Source organism: Hydractinia symbiolongicarpus, chromosome 1, assembly GCF_029227915.1.
Source record: "Hydractinia symbiolongicarpus strain clone_291-10 chromosome 1, HSymV2.1, whole genome shotgun sequence".
NCBI lineage: Eukaryota > Metazoa > Cnidaria > Hydrozoa > Anthoathecata > Hydractiniidae > Hydractinia > Hydractinia symbiolongicarpus.
Window position 1 is genome coordinate 3,902,321 of NC_079875.1, and position 23,027 is coordinate 3,925,347.

General features: G+C 32.0%; 2 protein-coding genes across 2 annotated transcripts; both read right to left on the minus strand.

Moving 5' to 3' along the window:
- Nucleotides 1-325: 325 nt before the first annotated feature.
- On the minus strand, nucleotides 326-7,005 carry LOC130631130 (alpha-N-acetylgalactosaminidase-like). Its single transcript, XM_057444374.1, has 14 exons — nucleotides 6,763-7,005; nucleotides 6,417-6,486; nucleotides 6,243-6,324; nucleotides 5,347-5,439; nucleotides 5,181-5,217; nucleotides 4,735-4,799; nucleotides 4,141-4,302; nucleotides 3,813-3,869; nucleotides 3,540-3,641; nucleotides 3,117-3,191; nucleotides 2,742-2,806; nucleotides 2,506-2,563; nucleotides 1,924-2,034; nucleotides 326-1,738 (listed from the first exon to the last, which is right to left on the minus strand). Exons 1-14 carry the CDS (start codon nucleotides 6,848-6,850, stop codon nucleotides 1,544-1,546), a joined length of 1,260 nt encoding a protein of 419 aa, XP_057300357.1. The 5' UTR covers nucleotides 6,851-7,005; the 3' UTR covers nucleotides 326-1,543.
- Nucleotides 7,006-7,102: 97 nt separating this feature from the next.
- LOC130631081 (MAU2 chromatid cohesion factor homolog) lies at nucleotides 7,103-21,424 on the minus strand. The gene is made up of 21 exons (XM_057444371.1): nucleotides 21,135-21,424; nucleotides 18,133-18,150; nucleotides 17,823-17,894; nucleotides 17,648-17,749; nucleotides 16,867-16,964; nucleotides 16,693-16,720; nucleotides 12,590-12,754; nucleotides 12,231-12,303; nucleotides 11,071-11,141; nucleotides 10,619-10,709; nucleotides 10,417-10,523; nucleotides 10,078-10,155; nucleotides 9,894-9,959; nucleotides 9,728-9,817; nucleotides 9,332-9,375; nucleotides 8,907-8,984; nucleotides 8,693-8,804; nucleotides 8,242-8,332; nucleotides 8,083-8,166; nucleotides 7,343-7,386; nucleotides 7,103-7,236 (listed from the first exon to the last, which is right to left on the minus strand). Exons 1-21 carry the CDS (start codon nucleotides 21,384-21,386, stop codon nucleotides 7,225-7,227), a joined length of 1,776 nt encoding a protein of 591 aa, XP_057300354.1. The 5' UTR covers nucleotides 21,387-21,424; the 3' UTR covers nucleotides 7,103-7,224.
- Nucleotides 21,425-23,027: the final 1,603 nt, after the last annotated feature.

Sequence of the window (23,027 nt, forward strand, 5' to 3'; positions counted from 1 at the left end):
TGTTTTTGATTTTATCATAAGTAAATGTTAAATATTACATAAATAGTTGTTTTGAGAAGATAAAGTATAGCATCTCCAAATTATGCTTAAAATTCTATACTTTTCAAAATTATCTTTTTTCACTTGATTGCGAAATTAAATCTACACAAAATTTTCCAGGAAGGGCTGAACCGCGAATATAAATTCCTGCAAAATCAAAAATTTTGGTTGACCGCAAAATTAAATTCACACAAATTTTAACCACTTAAATGCTCAGGAAAATAGATATTGAATATTCATATTATCTATCTATCAGCTACTTTTTATATCCAATAGATCTGAAATATTCTGGACAAGCGTACATAATGTATTTCACGATTAACATGCAATACAGCAACTTACAATAACTTTATGGATACTTGCCATCTTTTCATGTTGTATATTTTCATTGATAATAACAAGAAACTGTGGGAGAAGTATGAAATTAAATTTGGCATTTTTTGAAACATTTTGAAAATAAGGGGAGGAAACCAAAGACATATTAATTAAATTTATCATATAATCAACTCTAAAAAATTAATTATCTAATTTCTTTCGTATATTTTTGCCTGCGAAATATCACACCAACTCTTACTTATAACTCTTACTGTAAAAATTGCACGCATTTTTTTATCCCAATACTTTCATGCGTAGCAAGGATGTATACTGAAACTGTGGCACAAAAATGTGAAATTAGTTTCAAAAAATACAAAAAATTTGTAAATAAAAATTATCTGCAAGTTGAGGTGACTATTCAAAATGTCATATGAAAATAATGCAGTTTTCAATTTAATAAACCCCCTGGTTTTTAAAAAGTTTTAAAAGTTTAAAACAATTTAAAAAGAATTAAGGAATTTTGGCTCATAGAAAGACATATATAGGCATCATAATATAGAATATCAAAAATGGTAGAAAGGAAGAAAGAAATAGTAATTTTTTTACTTTATGCTAATATTAACTTCCAAAAATTCTTAATTAACCTAATGGTATATAAATTTAAACATAGGTTTTTACAAAAACATATTATATCCTTTTTCTTATCACGTATAAAAAATAAAAAATAAACGAAAAGGCAATGACACAACATGGTTATCTATTGATATAAATCAACAATAAAGACAAAAAAATAAACAAAAAAATAGACTAAATAGACTTAATTTTCTGTTTTGGTTGAAAACTTTGAAAACCAAATGTGCGATGCCATCATGATAAAAAAATGTTCTTTGTCAGAAACAGGGGAAAAAATTTAAGATAATTTTACTTGTTAATTCAATCTGTTTACTTTCTTTTCACATGTTACTATATAAGATATTGAAAATATCTGGACAGGTTATCTAATAGAAAATGACGGTGGAAGCTAATAAAAATGATGTAAAACAAAACAAAAACTGATTTAAGTAAGAAATGAAAAATAATTAAAAAGATGCGCATTAAGGACAACAGATGATTAATGTTTTCCATAAATATAGATTAGAAAATTTAAATCAAATAATAATTACACTAACATAAATCAAATTCTAATAAACTAAAACTCTACTTCAAATTCCTCTGTATCAAACTTTACATAGTCAGTAACCTTCTTTAACATCTTTTTTGTTTTGGTAAGTTTGACCATGACAACTCCTGATGGATTGACCATAGCTTTAAATGATGTGGCAAAAATTCCAAGATCTTTGTGTTCATATAGGTCACGTACATAAAATGGTCCAGTAATGTTTAGCTAGAATAAACAAATATAAAACTTTTAATGTTATTTTTGTATTTGAATAAATTAGACTGTGTATGCTAACATGTTGCAATTGCAGCTCTCATGAAGACGACTCATAAAAATCAAATAGCTATAAAGTAGGCAAAATGAACAAAACTAGTTCATTGAATATTTATTAACAATAATAACAAATTTACCGTAGAGAAATCAGTGGACATATATACTGGAATATCAGTTCGTGTATTCATTAATGCAACAGCAAATGTATTGTTTTTTAAAGGACGTATCCATGTTTGCTGGGTATTTGTCTAAAGTAAAATTTTATTTTTTACACGCATCTAAAAATAATAAAGTGCCAACCCTGACCGAAAATACTAAACTGATTTCACCATTCCCAATGCATTGACCTCAATAAGTGTAAAGTATAAAACCAAATGTAAACGTTCCATTCGTTGGATACTAATTATTTAAGGTCAATTAATTTAACAGAATAAACTAATGTTTTATTCAGAGGAGTAACCAGGGTCCACACAGAACTGGCTGGCCAATAATGGTATGAAAAAAACTTTAAATATCTCCATAATTGTTATCTTATCACCATTTATTTTATTATTCTGGTCAGCATTTTAAGCTCTAGACAATAGAAAGTCAAAAATAATTTTGTTATATCGAAACTTTTGTTTGATGTTATTAAATAGATCATCTGAAATCTCCTACTTGCCTAACTTTAGTGTTTTCTTGGTCAATGTAGAATTTTTAATTCAAATACTATATCTTACCTTTGAAGCTCGTCTTCCCATTTTACCCAATGGATCTTGGTTCACGGCAATGACTTCACTATAAAAGTCATAAAGATATAGATAAAAAGCCTTAAATCTTATTAAAGAATTAGAATGACAAAGTACAGGCTGTACAGGTTGAATTCCATTATTTGCTTAAACAGTGAATTTTACTGCTAGAAATCAAGATAATAAACTAATAATGAAATAACTGTAAAAGAGTAAAATCGACAAACCTATTTAAGAGAATATCCTTTTGCCATTGTTTCATTGTGTTTAAGTCTGCAGAAATAAACAATGGCTGCAAAATAAATATATCATAAATTATTATTTTTAACTGAATTTCACAACACCTCCATATAAGAACCATAGAGGAATGCTTATCAAATAATGTTATTACTTAAAATTAAAGTGATAGGGTTAATTAAGTCTGCAGAAATAAATGATGGCTACAAAATAAATGTTATATATATTATAAATCAAAATGAGTTAAATACAGTAAAGTTATAGGGTTGAGTTAAGCATCATATAGATAATGCGTTTTCCTCAAAAAATAAAATAGACTTCTTAATCAAAACATTAATAAAATTGATTTAAAATATGTAACTTACTGCAGCTAAGATGGACCAAATAGCAAACTGTGTTTTCGATTGCTCTTCACTTAAACTAAAGTCGCCAATAAGTAACTAAAAAATAAATTTAGTTTAATATCCATGCTGTGTGGCTCTTTGTTTAACCTTCTCATTTCAGAATGGAAATGTTTATGACGTCATTAAAAATCTTAAACCCTGATATCACCTTAACAGTTCGCCAAAAAAACATTATTCTATACATTATAGCTTTATGCAATATGAAATGAACTTGTTAAACAATTTCTAAAAAAATTGGAGAGACAATTAATGATGTCATTAAAAACATATCTCTGTAACTGTTTGTTTCCCTAATCAAGTGGGTTTTCCGTGGACAGTTTGACTAGAAAATTTATAAGAGCTCTACTCTCATTCTGGGTGAGATTATCAAATAGAAAAAAATACCATATCTATATCATTAAAGTTTCCAGGACCAACAAATGGTACAATCTCATCTTGATGATCACCATTGTAATTTATAATGTCAATCACACTTGCCCAAGAATCCTAAACAAAGGTTAACACAAAAGGCATTTTTTATCATACTGTTTGCTTTTCTTTATTCAATTTAATAAGCTCCAGAGAGAAATTACAATAAAGTAAAACAACAAAGAAAGTAGATGCGTTTTAATTTCGCCAGCAGTGGTGTAATCTAAAAACATATGCCATAAAATATACCTGTATGTCACCATAGTTTCTCCATATATTGCAAAGATTAGCAATATCTTTGTATGGCTACAAAATTAAATAAGCTTAGATAGGACAATATAACCAAAACCTAAATTGGAGGATTGTGCATGTGGAGGAACATTGTTCTTCATTGAACAAAAGAGGGTCATAGTAACTACTAGTCATTGGTGATAAACGTAACAGAACTCAGAAAGTAAAGTTATAGCTTCCAAGGCTACTCTGGAAAGCCCCATTATATTTCAATGCAACTATGATTTCTTTCTTTTTTTGGCTCATGAATTTTATCATAACCACATTTACTCATAAAAAATTGTACCTTATCTTTGGATACATATGCTGGCCAACTGCAAGAGTACAACATTGGTCTTTGTGTGTGATTCATATACCATCCAAATGCTTTATATCCATCAGCATAAAGGTTACCACAGGCATAACATCCATCAACTTTTATCATGTCAATACCCCATTCAGCAAAAATCTAAGAAAGAAAAAAAGGTTCTGGTTTATTTAAAACCAAAAAAGATAGTTGATTATAATTCTTAAATTCACAATATGATATATTTTTAATATACAGCTGTATAGTTGGCTAACTTTAGGAAGTGGTTGGTTATAGCGACTGTTGGTTGAATAAAAACCAACAGATTTTTACATACGTTATTAGCATCACAAGAGCTGATTCTATTTTTACTGGGTATGCAAATAAATTTCCGTACACTAGCATTGTGTATTTGTTTCGTGGAGAGAGTAGTTTCCAGCACATGTAAATAGACATATGGGAAAGAGTCTTAAGCAAACTTACCAAACAAAAAAATTGAGTTTAGATATATTGAGCAAAACATACATTCTAAACAAACATTTTAAATGCCTTCTGTAGTAATAACATTCTCAATGAAATATTCCATAAACTTACTGATGTATCTTTCTCCATGTGAAATATACTACCCGGATATCCTCCACAAGTTAAAGTACCAAAATCTAAATTTAAATATAGCTTACAATGCATTATTTTTCAACAAACTTTCATTGTACTAAAAAGCTGTATTTAAGACATGTTTTGCACTAGCGAAGAGTTAGATTCGTAATAAGCGCATCCTGCAAAGTATGTTAATAGATCCCAGGTGTCAGATATTTCTGTATTGACTTGAATCAATAGCAGGTGTCAAATATAGGTATGAGGGACCCCCCAAAAAAATTATGGCATTTTGACCTCCAGTTGGGCTAAATCTATTACTTAAAGTGTCACATGCTATTATATTCTTCTATTTCAGCTTATGCATATAGCAATCGCAAATTTCTTGGCTTTACATCGTTGTTATAAAATTAATATAACAGTGACATTTTACCAATAAAGAATACCTGTATAAATGCCCATCTTTAATCCTTTTCCATGAATCTATAATAAAAAAGAGAAAGATGTTGATTGATTCATATTGAGAGAGTACTTGATAGCATAGCGCCTTAAAAAATAAATGTTAAACAATGTAACACAAGACAACAAATTATATTATACTATTTGACTAACATAATCTGCAAGTTCTTTAATGCCGCTGGGAAATCTTTCATGATCTGCTACGAAGTTACCATCAACATCACGCTGGTGTTCCGGCCAGCAATCCTGAATACAGTTACACAGAATTAGGGAAAACATCTTGTGACACTACGTTTTTCTGGAATGTCAGTGTAATTTCCATCACATGATACCTGCAAGTGTTAATACTTAATACAGGTAATTATGTGAGACAATTTTTTTACAGTGATAGTGAGTTGGATTTAGTACAGGTTCCCTTTTAATAAAAACAATGAAATGTGAGTGATCATTTGAATGTTAGATAAAGTTTTGCTTTTTACAAAAATACCACAAATATTAGGACATTTAAAACTTGTTCCAAGGGTCTCACCTATCAAAGCTTGCATTCTTATATCATTTAATTTTCATTAAACATTAATAAAAAACCTTGACCATAAGAAAATATTGATACGAGACTGGGTAGGTGAGTGTGTAACACCAGTTAAAAAGATAGAATGAGTTCTGATGAGCTAAGAAGCAGACTAAGTATTTGTAGCATTAGAGATGTTATCCAGATCAGAAGATTGAGTTGGTTGGATCAATTGGAAAGAATGGAGGGGGATAATTGGGTAAGAAAGTGAGACACTTGTTACAAAGAGGTAGACCCAGAAAGACTTGGCAGGAACTTCAATTAACAACTAACACAGTAGAGACCAGAACGGAAGGCCATTACTATGCATGTCCAACTCATGCTATCATGAAAAATGAGTGTTAGCCGAGAATGAATAATGATGATGATGATTAAACATGTTTCTGTAAAATCATTTTCATTGTTACAGGACCACATATTGCAAATCTAAAAGTTGAAATATCAGACAGCAGTGATTAAAAAAGAAGCGTTTTCCACTTACATCAATATTAACATACTTGTAACCAGCTTGCGCATAACCATCACTAACTAACCGATCTGCAGTTCTTTTGAACAAAGCCTCACTATTAAAAAAATTGTAGCAGTTAATAAAATTGCTTGATTTTATCACTGCTTGCTTTAAACCAATCAAAAAATGTGAACAAAACCAACTTACCTAACACATTGGTTAGGGTACGTTTTACAATCTGTAATACAACGAAATCGCTCCCACTGTAACCACCCCACTAAAAGAGGAGAAATGTTATAAGCAATCAAAACAAATCTGATACAAAAGAAAGTATCAAGTAATTGCGTTCAGTTGTTTGTCTATATTAAAGCAAGATTTGGAATTAAAGGCAATTCGAATATTCCTAAAATGCCTAAAATGATTCTAAATAGTCTTAACATAATATAAAATTTGATTGTGTTCTTATAATGTTCTTATAATGGCACCTTAAAAAAAACATGCAAAAATATTTTGGCTCTTTTGACAAGTTTATTCTATCTAATTAGTTCCCTACTTGGTGGTGTTCTTGCAAGACCATTGTCCAATCCAGAGATTTCATAGCATGTCAGGACCAAAACAAATAAGGCAATATATTGATACATTATCTACTCTACAAGTATAAAAAGGAATATAGCAAAATTACAAAAATTATTTTTTTTAAAAAACTTGTGAGTAGCTTTGTAGCTTCAAAGGTAGGAAAAAACAAATGTGTTGCAAGCAAGGTTTTGAATTCAATAAACAAACAATTATGTTATCAAAAAGCAAATGATAACAACGTTAAAGAAGCCGCAATCTTTTTGTGACCTTGTTAAAATAAAATTAGGATTAATGAAATTCATCAAACATTTAAAAAGTATACAAAAGTTTTGAAATTTTATGTTTCGTAAAATTTTTTGTTAATATACATTTGAAATACAAAATATAAAATATAAACATAATAAATAAAACTTGAGTCGCCAATACAAAATAACTTTATTCATCTGAAATCCTAAAAAAAAAATAGTTTTTGTATTTTCATTCAGCTAAAAATATTTGTCACATCATTATAATGATATTGTTTAAAACCACAAAAAAAGTAAGTACACTTTACCCACCTTTAGGAGGGCATGTTCTGGTCTTTGTCCAGCAGTAAAGTGGTCTAAACATAAAAGTCAATAAAAAACATGAATCTATTATCTATATTATAATACTAGCATACGTCTGTCCTGCTAAATGGCAACCGTAATAACGAGATACATGAGATGCAGTAAATAAAGCACCGGCGAACCTGTGGATTTATTCATGGGCCACCGACTAGTATGCTTATATTATGCCTGTCCGTGTTTAATGCAAAGTGGATGTTATTACGCAGCATTTCCTTTATGCATAAAGATAATTCATTTGTTGTCTGTTTTATTCTAGCCTAGCAACTGAAATTAAGAAATATATAAAAAGTAAATTTTTTGTATATTGACGTCATCAAAGTCTTTTATTAGTCTTCTATTATAGTACCTAACCAGTAGGGTATAAATAAATAAAAAGGTTAAAAGCAAATTATTAACAAATAAACACACAAGTTAAAACGTAGAAAATTTAATAAAATCTTTCTCCTATTGATACCATACTAATAACTTTCCTATTGATACCATACTAATAACTTTAACGTTAAAAAAGTTCAAACAAAAGTAAACCTCTTCATGTAGTTTTAAATTTGCAAAAAAACTAAAAAGAAAAATATTTGCTTTTCTTTATTTCCTTATTGAAAACATTCCTGTGCAATTGTGCTAAATTTAATTAGCAAAAACAAAATAAATTAAAATAAATTTTAAGAAGTAATGGTCATGGTTGAACTTACCATGCAATAATTGAGTTGTATACATGTTATGAAGTTGACCTCCCTCTCGTTCATGGTTTACATCACCAAGCATATGATATATATCTAACAAGAAAATAATTATGCTGTTAGTAGCTTTAGCAAAACCTGGGAAAAAGATTTTTTAAAAAAACAACCTACCTTTCATTAAAGATGACGCCCATAATTGTAAATACACATCAGGAATTTTGTTAGCTACTTGCATAGCTGGTACAACCAATCCCACCGCTTCCTGAATTTTAAAAAAAATTAAAGTCTTTAAGTAATCGTGAAGTAAAAAAGGATAAAGCTTAGGATACTGTTAGACAGGATTTTAAAAATAGATTTTGCGTGAAAAATACAAGTATACATGTCATGAAAGAATAAAAGACTAGTGTTATTCAGCAGAAAGATCTACATGTTAATTTGTCGTACATGTTTCAGGCATCACATTTTTGCCTCTATGCATTCAAGCATGCTGATGATTTCTTTGCTTCAGTCACAGCAAAACAGATAAAAATATCAAATTTAGTAATCATGCCTAAGAAATTGCACAGTTGCCAAAGTTCTGTGAGAACATTGGCTAGTATTTCATATAACTAAAAAAATTTACCTGTGGATTCTGCAAGGATGTTACAACGTGACCAAGTAAAATCAATGCACAGGCAGTCATTCGATTTAGATCTTCAGTGTTAGCAATTCTTATACTTTCTTGTAAAAACTTTCTGAAACAACAAAGCAGTTGTTAGATATATATAGTAGCAATTCCATAAAAAAATAATTAAGAAGAGAAATATTTAACTTATCAGGAATTTTTAAGGTCATACCTAGAATCATCATACTTTGAAGAGAAAAAGGTCTTTAAACCCATCATGTAAAAATATGATGAATGAAGATTTTTTGACCTAAGAATAATTCATTGTCAACAAGTAATACCTTCAGGTAAAAAAGGTTTTATTAAATTTACATTTACTTATAAATAGTTTATCAAAACAGTTTTAAGAACAACTTAGGCCCAAAATAATATCAGTGTACTCTAAATGTCAATTAAATGTTTCAAAACAAAACATTCCCATAATATATAAGAATATTGAATCAAGTAAGTAAGTAACTCGCCGGAAAATCAATGACAAAATTATAATTTCCGGATTATTTGATTTAAATTTTGTACTTCCAAATTTCACTTAGTATTTGTAAAAAAATGGGATTACTTCATGTTTTACAATAAATAACAAATATGTTTGATGCTTACCGAACAACTGAATCAGAATCCACACCTTCCAATAATTGCCGTAGCTGAAACAAAAATAGAAATACATCCTAAGAATCCTCTTTCAGTCACACAAAAATCTGCAAAAAATGCTTTGGAAAAATCCTAAATCTGGTGGTAGATCGCTTGCCTGATATAGAAAACTATAATAGTAGCAAAAACAAGAGAAAAGAAAAGAAAGGTAAAATCCAATTTCAGAAAAATTTTCATGTTTGTAATGACAACCAAGAAATTTTATATTCTACATAAATTAGCCTCCACAAATATTTTCGAAACAATTGTTTACAAAAAAAAATCTAAACAAATTTTATTAGCTGTAGAAAAAACGTAGCAGAAGTTTTTTTAGTGAAGAACAGCAGCTTCCCTGTTTAAACATACCTGCATATATCTTGCAGGACCTTCTCGAACATATATAATGGCCAAATTCAATGCTGCCAAACTGTAGACGTCACATTGATTATTTGAAAGCTGTAACAGGAATGCAAATTTGCATTATGTCTTCACTAAAAACTTTGTGAGATATGAAAAAAAAAACAATGCTTACAGATAATGCTCTTTTGAATTGCTCTTCTGCATCAGCCATCAAGTTCATTGACATTCCATACAGTCCCTATAAAATAAGCAGATTGGTCATAGGGTGCTAGAAGCTGCATCCAACCATTATTCCAATAAGACTTTCATTGTAATGTGTTGTTTTCTAAATATCTAGACAAGGTAAAACAATATACCAAAAGAGCATGGATAACAGGTTTCATCAATGTCATCAATTTAGGGTCTAGTGAACAAATCTTACATGCTTTTTCAACCTATAAAAAAACAAGAAAAATACACTTGAATCAGTATATTCCTGATATTATACGGCTGTTCTTATAAAAGACTAGTTGTTGGTCTGTAGAAAAGTCTACGAGAATAATTTAAGCATACTTGTGATAAATCAGTTAGTTTTTGTGGGGGTTGCTGTCTAGGAAGTAAAAAGATATATTTCCTCTTTCCCACATGAATATTTTATGCATCCTTTAGCCCGACACAGTTAGACAGACATCTATTACTAGAGATTATTCAGGTACCTCTTGGATAGCTTGCGCACCTTGACCTTGAACAATCTTGCACATGACTGCATGTTCCAGCAGAGATAAATTAAATATTAGTGTCATTTGATTGTCATTACCAACAGCTATAGAGAAAAGATGTCAATACAACTTCGAATTTATTGTTTACAGTTGTAACATATTAAAAGTAAATATAGTGAAATAAGAGATAAAAAATTACCTTTTGTTTTTTCAATAAGAGCTAAGGCTTTTTCAGTGTGCCTAATAGCTCTGGCCATGAGACCACTATGCATTGAATGCATTACGGTAACCTGTTAATATAATTCACATCTTTAAGAAATTCAGTTAATTTTTTTTTTAAAAAGAATCAATAAAGCCAACAGATCAATAAAGTAACCTTGTTTACACATAAAAAAATAAAAGAACAAGACATTTTTTCGGTAATAACAAAAATGTAGTTACGTTTAAACAACAGGACATATATTTATAACAGTATTAGTATTATTATGTCATGTTATCCTGTATATAAATTCGAAATAATAATATTATAACAATAATGACCATTAATGTTGATAAAAAATATTGAACTTTTTGAATGCAATTGTGAAGATACATATTAAGATTGCAATCTTGCTTCAAATAAAAATGATATGTAAAGCTGCAATCTTTTACCAAATACACCAGTATGCATAAGTGATCTTTTGGCATCCAATGAAATGCTTCTGGATCATCAGGTGAAGTAACTAAATAATAAATGATTGGAAGTTCACATCATGCTTATGGGTGAAAATATAAAAGAAAATACTTTCTACTGCAAAACTTTACACAAATAAATTCCTCAAAAAGGAATTAGACTTAAGGAATTTAATTATTTAAGACAACATTAAATATAATGAGACTAGCAAGATGTTGACAAGCAACAAGGGTTCTAGGTAAAATAATTTTGGACCAGCAGTGTAAAGAAAGAAATTTAATTGAACAATAACCATATCTAAAAATTGTTGGCTTGTTCTTGCAGAAGTTATTCTTAATTTTAAATTTCATATATACACAAAAGAATTGGTCTAGCTTGATGACCACCTTATTTCCATCAGTGTAGAAGCAAACAAAATTAATGGGGTATGGCTAGAAAAATATCAATTACAATGTTCAATGTACAATGACGTCATGTTTATTCCTGTGGTCACATCAAACAATTGTTGTGAGAAAGGTTCGTTTTTCTTATTTTATTAATTTTGTTTGGCATGTTTTTAACTGCTTATCTTGTCTGTCTATGTGTCTGTCTGTAACAGGCAAAGTACATGTGTTCATTTTTCTTTGATGTAGCCGAAAAAGTTATTTCTCAAATGTTAAATTTTTTAATGTTCCGATGTCAATAATAGTGTTTGAAAGTTAGCAAAGCCATTGCATTGCACTTTTTGTTTTTGAGGTCATATATCTTGGGAACGTCTGGAAATAGCTGATGTCTTCTCTTGTGTGGGTAACTAGGGGTGACTGGGGACAAAATTGGGTAAGTTCCCTAAACTGGGTCATTCCGTCAGTTTTAGAACAGAGGGGTTGATGACGTCATCAAAATAACTTTAAACCCAAATATCCTCCAATCGTTCGTAAAAAGTACATGATCCTATAAATTATCTTAATCATCATTTTCTAGCTCTACACATTGAAAGCAACAGCCAAATAAATTTCTGAAAAATAAAATTTGGGTATCAACGGGTCATTGCTTACATCATCAAAAGTCAAATGACCATGGAATTTCTTTATAGTTCTTCTGCTTAAGTGAATTTTTCCATGGGCTTTATCAACAAGTCAACAGAATAAACAAACGATACCTTCATCGGGAGTTGCTGCTAACAATTGAATACTTTTCTGTAACTCTTTAAGGTCTTCCTTTCCTGTTTTTGGCTGTGGAGTGAAAAAAATTATTTTACTTAATAAACAAGAACTTGAAAAAATAAATATAGAAAGTAAAAAACGAGACTACTTTATTCTATTTCAAATTGCACAATTGTTATTTGACTGCCTGTATTGTCAAGTCCTAAAGTCCCAAAGTGAATTAGAAGGGCTGATCAGACAAAAAAATTTTTTTCTCAAAGCATTCCAAAATGATTCTTCTTAAACATTGAAGTTGAGTGGCAGTAACAATAATAAAACTCAATCCATTATGTAAAAATAAAACGAAATTTATTACCCTTCCTGTGACTATGTAGTAATATAACTTGAGAAAGCCAGAAAATATTTTTACAGTTTCGCATCTTTGGATGGAATTAGTGCGTGCAACAAAATCTTTTTTTACACCTTCTGCTTGATTCAATGACTGTTCAAACTTTGGCAACTCTTTATTTGCTAATAATAACTAAATATGTAATAACTAAATATATGAAAAATAATAATAACTAAAAATGATTTATAGTATGATATTATGATTACAGAATGTTAAAAACACCAATAGAGAGTTAGAACTTAGAACACAAGTATATTTTTATGCATATCTTGTCAAAACAGTCCAAAAAAGATAACGTTCACAAGATTTTGACTTGGAACATAATTCCTAAGGTTTCCAATTCATCCAGCATTTTTAAATTTAAAATAAAACTGTGAAGCCTTAGTAAATGTTACAGCCTTACAGTGAAGCCTTAGCCAAATGTTACAAAATTATTTTGCATGAAAATCCATTGAATTGTTATAATATTAAAATATTATTATTGCTATTGTGGGTTGTACAAAAACTGACTTTAAATTGCAAACACTTGCAAAAAAAATATGATAATAATAGATTGATACACAAAATCTATATGCACTACAAAGCACAATCTAGAAAAAAGCATTCTTATTTTATTTAACAAAAATCATCATCATTCATCATTCTCGGCTTAACGTCCGTTTTCCATGCTAGCATGGGTTGGACGGGTTATATTAATGACCCTCTTCCAATCTGATCTAGACTGTCTTAGATCTAAACTCAACTTCCTCTGTATCAAATCTGTCCTTATAACCTCCTGCCAAGTCTTTCTCGGTCTGCCTTTGGGCTTTGGCCCAGGAACTATCAAGTCTCTACACTTTCTTACCCAATTATCCTCCTCCATTCTTTCCAAGTGCCCCAGCCAATTCAATCTTCTTATCTGGATAACATCTTTAATTCTACGGAGACTTAGCCTGCTTCTTAGCTCATCTGAACTCTTTCTGTCTCTCAGACTGGCGTTACACATCAACCTAACCATTCTCATATCATTCCTTTCTAAATGGTCAAAATCTTCCTGCTTCACTGCCCATGTCTCACTACCGTACAACATAACACTTCTTACACAGGCCTCATACAACCTACCTTTTACCTCAATTGACAGGACTCTGCTAGTCAACAAAGGAAGTAACTCTCTGAACTTTTTCCAAGCAGAACCTATCCTGCAAGTAACACTTCTTCAACACCCCCTTCACTGCCCAACATATCACCTAAGTAACAGAAGTTCTCAACTATCTCTAACGAGCCACTGTTGTACATCATTAAAGCTGGAAATACTTCATTCTCTATAATCTCACCTTTGCAACGCTTGCATACAAACTGTATGTCAGCTCTTAACCTTTCACTAATACTACTGCACTTCTTATGTACCCAATGCTTGCAAGTCTAACAAAAAATTGAGTTACTACCAACCCCTTTCCTGCAAACTCCACAAGGTCACTTTCCAACTACAAGGTCACACTTGGCTGCAATGCTACTAATCATGACTTTAGACTTTGCTGTGTTTACCTTTAGCCCTTTCTCTTCTAGTCCTTTCTTCCACTTCTCAAACTTTTCAACTTCTTCCATCGACTCTGCTATGAGAACCAAATCATCTGCATACAATAACTCCCATGGACAACCTGTTCTGAACTCCATCGACAGCGCTTCTAAGATTAGAATAAACAACAAAGGACTAAGTACAGAACCCTGATGTACACCAACATTTACACTAAATTCATCACTAAGTGAATCGTTAATCCTGACACGACTTCTAGCATTGCTGTACATAGACTGTACCATCGTAACTAGCCCCTCATCCTCACCTAATTTTTTTTATAGCCCACCAAATAACTTTACGTGGCACTCTATCAAAAGCTTTCTCTAAATCTACAAAGGCAAAATAGAGATTCTTTCTCTTTCCTAAATACTTTCCCTGAAGCTGTCTGAGTAAAAATATTGCATCTGTAGTGCCACGCCCTGGAACAAAACCAAATTGCATCTTATCTATATCAATTCTTTCTCTAAGTAACTTATCAATCACTCTTTCAATAACTTTCATTACTTGATCAACCAACTTCAAACCTCTATAGTTACCCCTTTTCTAATGCATCACCCTTGCCTTTGAAACAATTCACTATTACACTCGACTGCCACTCACTCGGAATAGCACCATCCTTTATAATCTGGTTAGCAAGACTTGTAATAAGCTCAACTCCAATATATCCAGATGCTTTTACCATCTCTGCAACAATACCTGATACTCCTGCAGCCTTGCCAATCTTCAATTTCCTAATAGCCTCCACTACCCATTCTGTCTTGATCTACATAGCTGGCCCTTCTACAACATCATCATCAGACAAATTATCCTCGTCCCAATCAAACCCAGTGTTAAGCAACCTCTGATAATGATTCTTCCAAGCTACCCTTTTCTCCTCCTCTGTGCTAGCCAAAACACCTTCATTATTACGTATACACTTCTCACCTACACCATCTTGATTAGTCTTCTTCATTTGCTTTGCTATCTTGAATACCTCATTGCGCTGGTCTTCCCTTCTTAACACATCTGCAAATCTGTTTCTCTCTGCTTCTGATTTTGCCTTATACACTGCTGTACGAGCACGACGCTTAGCTTTTAAGTAAATATTTTTACTACCACCTGACTTCCACTCTTTCCAAAGTTTCCTCTTTTCCTTTATACACTGGTCAACCTCATTATTCCACCACCAGGTCTGTCTATGTCTAGCTGGTCCTTTCGTCCACCCACAGGTATCATCAAAAGCTTCTAGAAGACAATTCTTCAAAGTAGTCCAAGTACTTTCAACATTGTCACTATCGCATTGACCATTGTGGGCTAACTGCTGAACTTTTGCACTAAATTGTCTTGCTACAATCTCTTCCTTCAGCTTCCAGACTTTTGCACGGGGCCTGTACTTTCCCTTGGCTTCTGTAACACTCTTCAAGATAATATCACAAACCAGCAACCTATGCTGGGAAACACACTCTTCCCCCGATATAACTTTCACGTCCTTCACCACTTTCTTGTCTGACTTTCTAACCAGGAAGTAATCTATCTGTGTCTTATAACCACCTGACTCATATGTTATCAGCCTACTCTGTCTCTTACTGAATAAGTGTTGCAAACCACCATGTCCGTTGCCATTCCAAACTCAAGCAATCTCTCCCCTTCCTTATTTCTGCTCCCAAATCCACAGCCTCTATGCACACCTCTATAACCTTCAGATGACTTCCCAACATGACCATTAAAGTCGCCGCCCACCATGACAAGTTCAGTGTCTCCAAACTTTGATGTGACTGCTATTAACTCATCATAAAACTTATCTTTATCTTCCTCACTGAGTCCACACTGTGGAGCATAAACTGACAGAAAAGTGACAATCCTATTACCTATCAAAAACTTTATCACTATAATACGACTATTAACACGCATAACATCTATTACTTTTTCTACCCACTTCTCTGCAACGAATACGCCAACTCCTCCATATCCATCACTATTACCAATCCAAAAAAGCTTATACCTTGCCCTCCTACCTTCCACAAATCTCACTGAAGCTCCTCTCCACCTGACCTCCTGAACACAACACATATCAACAGATCTACGTTCTACATTTCAACTACTTCACCTGCTCTACCTCTAAGAGTACCAACATTTACACTAGCCATCCTCAACCTAGTGTTATCTACCTTGTGATGTGATAGCTGGGTAACGGTCTGACGATGCTCACACTGACATCTGTCCTATCATGCGCGACACCTTCACTCCTTAGAGTTCCAGCCCCGTTTACGCAGTTTGTCTGGTCAACTATTCTTACGGCCATTAATAAAGAGTTTTGGCATTGTTTTACAGCTGGATGACCTTCCTAGCGCCAACCTGTCACAGACCGGACTGGGTGTTTTTTAAAGTGACACCATCACTATGTGGCATTTCATGGGACTTCCACAATCGCCCCTTTAAACTAAGGTATGGTGGAGGACGTTCAACTCCTCTCTTGTCTCTTAAGGAGACCCTTCACCAGAGAATCAGTCAAACATTTATATCAAATATGACTTACCAAGCATTTACTTAACATATATAATAATCTAAAGATAAAAAATATCAATAAAAATATCAAGCTTGCAACATAAAAAATCCAAAAATTTATCAAAACATTGCTTTGTTTCTAAAACATCTCCCCTTTCACTCTGGGAAATTCCCTATTACCAATAAAACATAATTAAAAACAAACCTAACATATTGGTGATTATTTTCAGTAGCTCTAATTTCACCAAGTGCAGATAACAACTCTATGGCAACACTAAATTCTTTATCATGAGCATGTGCTTCCTATATTAAAAATAACTATTTTTTCACAAACAACAATAAAGATATACATTTACACTAAAGTTTGTAGGAACGATATGTAAACACTACATAGTTTAAACATTCATAGTGATTATAAACTTCACGTCACACTCTGCAGCCAAAACAAAAAATACAAACATCTCTTCTTTGTTTCTGTTCTCAGATTACAAATAACACCATATTTATACAGTTATTTAGGTCACAACAGGCATCATCTAATGCAATATGTCTTTTTATTTTTTAAGATATATAAATTATTTACTCCATACCGGAATAAGATAACTATTTACTTCATGCTAATTAGTTTTCAGAAAGACTAATGTGTTGTAATAAAGACAGATCAAAATTATATAAATATAATGTAAACTAAATGTATAAAATAATATAATTTGTTTTCATTAAATGAGTCATTTTATGATGCCCTTACCCAGGGTGATGACAAACAAATATATATTTTTTAGGTTCAGTATTATTAGTAATTCTTTTTTCCCTTAAATAATTGCCTTTCTTATATTTACATATTTCTTATTTTTAATATTTAGGTTGAAAAGCTAATTATCTAAAACAAATATATTTTTTATCATTACATATTAATATTATTTAAGAGAGATTGCATTTACTTTCATATCATATCCCAAGCGAACAACTTCACAATTTTTACATACCGATAATTGAAAAATCAAACGATAATGCCAATTCTTTAATGGAGAGGTGCCTGACCGTTCCAAAGATTTTTGGAGTATTTTTTTTGCTAATGTGCCTTGATTCTATAGAAAAATAGATAATTATTGTAAACAAACATAAAATCAAAACATTGAACTAAGAGGACAATTATTGTACCTGTTCTGAATACACTGTTGCTAAAGTACTTGTGCTTTCAAAAAATATTTTATCACTTTCAATATCTTTGATCTAGATTTTTCATTTGTCAAGAAAATTTTTGTAAAAAAAAACCAATTTACAAATATCCCAATTAATCTGGTTAAAAAATGTTTCTGTAAACTTAGCAAAAAGACATACACAGGAAAAAAGAACAGACTCATAAAACTTTTGTAACCTATACCTAAACTGCCTGGTGTGAGAACTTTTACCTGCTGTTACTGCCTTGACACATTATCAAAAGCATTCAGAGTTTAAATTGAAAAGATACATATGAAGATATTTGGTGCTATAAAAACAAAAATATAGGATATATTTTATTCTGTAACAGTTCGATACTTTGTTTATTGTAAATCATAATTACAGAAATTCTTTTAAGACAATCAACAAAAGAGTTTTCTGTGTAGCAAGTGGTACAAGAGACTAACCTGGTTGTTAAAGAGAAGCACAATAATAATGGCGAGTACGGGCTGTGGAAAGACAACAAGCATTGAAAATTTTTTGGTTGCTCTAGTTCATGGCTGTCCTTTCGTTGAACAAAATACACAAAAATAAAAATAAAAACATTTTTGGTGAAGAGTATACCATCTATCCAACATAGAGACTTAAAAATTGGTAAGGGTAGCCTGAGAAGATGATTCTATCAGCCAGTACTGTGTATTGTTTATTTTGCAAACTATAAACAGGCCTTGCCATGAGCAAATAACCTCCCGAGCAATTAATTGATTGCGTCAGAGTGTCTACGCGAGCAATTTTGCTCGCCACATTTTTCGCTAAAAAAACTTTACATTGAGTCTTTCAGGGCACACACCCAAAAAGTCCGCCACATTTCCAGTTTGGTCGGACATGTCCGTAGCTCGTTTTGAACTTTCGTCGATTAAAATGTCCGATAGATTTCCGGACAATTTTAGATCTCAGAATTATTGGATAGTCATGGTCCTTTAAATCCACAAACAAGCCTATTCATAGCCAACCTGAATATTCTAGCTAATTCACTGAGTCCTGACTTAGTTAAAAAACTACGTAGACATAAATCTCTTTTGCCCGGCCCCTTCGTGGTTGGTAACCAGGTCTTACACAAGAAATCCGGCCATGCGGTTCTGAACTAATGCGGAGGTGAACGCTGACGGAGCACGGATAAGCAAGTCTAGCAGGTCCAAATTTAATGGATTGTTTTCTTTATGCCGCAACTGTTATTCAAACAATTTTAAAAACAAAACCCATGTGCGGTATAATTTTTTTTTGTATAAATTTTATGTACCTGACGTGTACCTATTAAAAAGAGATTTTACTTATTAGTTTTATTTAAACCACGTGGATAAATTTTTTCTTAATTTGAAAACGAAGCATATTTTTTCCTATTTGCTTGTGATGACCTGAGAAATAAAAATTAAATTTATGAAAACGACAGAATAGAATCAAAGTTTAAAACAAAATTTTTTTCAGAATGTTGGAATAAGGGTACGAGATAAGGGACTTATATATATATCAGTAAATCACTATCTCGAAACTGCTGTGTTCTTCTCAATCTGAATGTCAAGAGTTAAGATCTGAAAATAGGGTCGGTCAGGTGACTCAACACCAAATATTTGTGATGTCTGCCTTAGTAGCACATATGTAGTTTTCTTTAAAAGTGAAAGTATATATATATATTAAAATATGCTTGCTTAAGGATGGGATACTAACATTTTACTTTACCATATAACTATTCAGCTTAAACATAATTTACAGTGATATGAAGTGATAAATCATTCTTAGTCTTAACTAGCTATAGCTATAGCTATCTACAGCTAGCTAGCTATATTTAGTCAGGGTAAACACGTAATTAGGCGAGTCCTTTAGCGAGTCTAACTAGGCGAATAAAACTTACTGTTGTAAATACGTTGAAATCATTACGATTTTTATGTGAATCAAATCTGTCCACTTTGCAGACAATTTTGACCAATTATCGTCTTATTTGTATCACGCATTGGCAACTTATGACCCAAACCTCGTGTGGCACTATTTGTTGTTTTAAAAAATTGATTTCAGCCGGGAAAAAATGAATTATAGCGGACGAAAACATGGTACCGTAATTATTTTAATTTAGTGCGGCAGAAAAAATATTTATTTTGGACATGCCGCATTAATAATAGAGGAGATAAATTACCATCATATCATCAACTCAAGACCGCACTAATAATAAGAGGAAAATTTTATCATTACCGCACTAAATAAGAGGGAAAAAAATACACATTATTTTTTGATAATTTTTTTTTTCTTAATTATTTGTTTTTATTTTTTATGTTTCTTTTTCTTCTCTTCTTCTTTCTGCTTTTCTCCTTCTCAAACTTTTCAAATTCCACCAATGTCTTTTCCTTCATTTGATTAAATAAAACTCGGCTGAAATAAAACTCGGCTGAAATAAAACTCGGCTGGTGGCTCCAAGCCACCTTGTTTAAGGTCCACCCAGTACATTCTCAGATTGGTTACTTCAATTACAACCTTACCACCATGTTTAAAAAAAAAAGTCAGCTAATTAGAGGAATTTTGACGCCTCCCACACCAAATAAAATGAAAATTGAAAGTTACCAACATTCCATCCACACTAATAAAAAGAGGAAAATAAATTGTTCGATTTTTGAAAAAAAGCTATTCACACAAATTTGAGGCCGCAATAAATTAGAATAATTACGGTAGTGTTTGACGAAGATTTTAACGTTGTTAAAACAGGATGTAAATAAAAAATAAACGTTACGAAACAAAAAATAATTGTTACCACATCCATTTTAAAAAAACAATTTTTTTGCGTTTTGGGAAAGAGTATTTTCCTTAAATTATTGCGTATTTTACTATTGTCACCTAAATAGCCGACACTTAACTTAATTAGGTTATATATTTCATTTTAACATAATTCTTACTTACGCAAACATACGAGTGACAATTTTGGAATCATGATCGGCGTAGACTATCCATTCTCAACAAAGATTTTTAGCAACTTTTTCTTAGGAATGTGTGAAAAGCCATTAAATATTGTAATTTCTTAACTAGATTAAATATGGCCTAACTAGTCTAAAATGTGTTGCCTAATTAGGTGGTGTGCCCTAATTAGCCTACCGTCGATTTGATTTGATTTGATTAAGTGTTTACCCTGACTGATATTTTATGCATTTTTGCTGTTAAAACAAATTTAGCTAGCTAGCTTAGTTAATAAAGAACTAAACGGGCATTAATTGATGATAAAGAGTATATCCAAACTCTGTTTCCAGCCAAAAATTGCCATATCACACTTACAGCTTCTTCTAGATGTCCACGTGCGTGTCCTACATTTCGTGTATGTTGAAGAAGTAATTTTGCAAGATTCAGTCTGCATCTAGCTTTTTCTATTTGTGGCAATCCTTCTATTGACAATGTAGCTTGAAGGCAATGTATTGTCTCTCGTAAACGTGGTGGCTGAGATAACCGAAAAAACTCTACAAGTCCCAACAAGGTTTTATAATTAGTTTCGTTGAGAGCAGTAAAAGTAGCTGAAGCATTGGTCGCCATCTTTGTTTCGATATTTAAAGAAGACCGCGTTTACACTTAACATTTTCCTCGAAAAAAAGAAGTTATTATACTCTATCTAGACTGGCAGGATTCTAGAGAGATCGCAAATTCGTTCCCAGGGCTTCTTTTTCTTGACAATCTATCGACTTGAACAAGCTGTCTTAAAACACAGGGATTTTGGCACGATAAATTTGTCTGCTACATAACATCAAATCCTGCCATTGTGCACATCACGTAAAATACAATTAGCTCCTGGTAACTTGAATACCGGAGAACTCATACTAAGACTCAAAGAAAATAGTAGTAGTAGTGTGCATTTTTTTCTTCAAAGAGAGTTACAAGTTCGTTTATATATACAAGTTCATATCATTTAAAAGTAAATAGAAAATGTATACATACATGCTAGTATATTAAAGACCTAAAACCATACGAATAAGTTTAAAAGACCGACTGGAGCTTGCAGAAAACAATTTTGCCTTATCACCAAGCCCCATACAACGGTAGTTAGTTGTAGTCCATATACGAGTACATTAAACGCATGCGTGGAGCTACTATGTATGATTTACAAAACACTTTTTCAACGTGCTACACTGTTGATGGTTTCTTTAATCTTCCTGGCCGTTGTTCTGGATTCTCTGTTAATGATTTTCTTCTCATCCCAATTAAACTGATGACTTCTGCTCCAGCTGTGGTCCGCAATTTCGTTTTTCTTTACATCTCCGTTTCTCACTGCGCGCATATGTTCTTGTACTCGTTGCTTAAACTATCTTTTTGTTTCGCCTATGTACACTGCATCACAATCTTTACACGGAATTTCGTAAGCAACATTGCATTGTTCTTCCAGGTTTATTTTGTCTTTTGGTTTAGACAAAGTGCTTCTTAGGGTGTCTTTAGAGTTAAGAATGCATTTGATCTTGTATTGCCTTAAAACCCGACGAAGGATCTCGCTAGTACCTGGTACAAAGGGTAGGAATGCTGATGCGATGAAATCCTCTGATGTTTCCTTGTTTCCGTTGCATCTTCTTTTCATTTTATTTTCTACTTGCGTGATGACTTTATGACTGTATCCATTTGCGATTAATGCATTTCTTACACGTCGAATTTCTTCTTTCCTCTCCTGTTTGTCACTGACTACGCTGTTGGCACGATTCAGTAATGAAGATATGACACTTTCTTTGCAAGATTTCTGATGGTTTGATTCGAAGTTAAGGTACTGGTCAGTGTGTGTTGGTTTACGATACACTGAAACTGAAATGGAACCATTCTTGCGTTTGACCAAAGTGTCCAGGAAAGCGATACTTCCATCGTGTTCAAGCTCAAAAGTGAATTTGATTTCGAGGTTTATCTCAAAGAGCTCTTGGGACGAGAATACCTTTCTTTTTAACTCAAATTTTTTTATGGATACTGCAACTTTTAGGTAAAGGTTCGAAAGAAATAGTCGAAATACAATGACCAGAATTTGTTGTTATGAGAATTTACCCTCCTCATATTAGACTTTCAAAACTTAAAATTAAATTTATTACGTAACACAATGGAATAAAAATAGATTGCGATGTCGTCTTTCGTCTCTCTCCTGAACCAACAACAAAGTTAGTTACTGCACAGCCTGTACATAAAAACTTAACCTAAGATTTTATGCAC

Excerpts from the sequence above, each read along its gene's own strand:
- LOC130631130 (XM_057444374.1), bottom strand. The coding sequence starts at position 6,850 with ATGTATCAATATATTGCCTTATTTGTTTTGGTCCTGACATGCTATGAA. Across the intron at positions 4,303-4,734 it reads ACATGGAGAAAGATACATCA|ATTTTTGCTGAATGGGGTAT; the intron begins GTAAGTTTATGG and ends TTTCTTTCTTAG. Across the intron at positions 3,642-3,812 it reads GAAACTATGGTGACATACAG|GATTCTTGGGCAAGTGTGAT; the intron begins GTATATTTTATG and ends ACCTTTGTTTAG.
- LOC130631081 (XM_057444371.1), bottom strand. The coding sequence starts at position 21,386 with ATGGCGACCAATGCTTCAGCTACTTTTACTGCTCTCAACGAAACTAAT. Across the intron at positions 11,142-12,230 it reads AGCAGCAACTCCCGATGAAG|TTACTTCACCTGATGATCCA; the intron begins GTATCGTTTGTT and ends TTTATTATTTAG. Across the intron at positions 10,710-11,070 it reads TATGCATACTGGTGTATTTG|GTTACCGTAATGCATTCAAT; the intron begins GTAAAAGATTGC and ends TTATATTAACAG.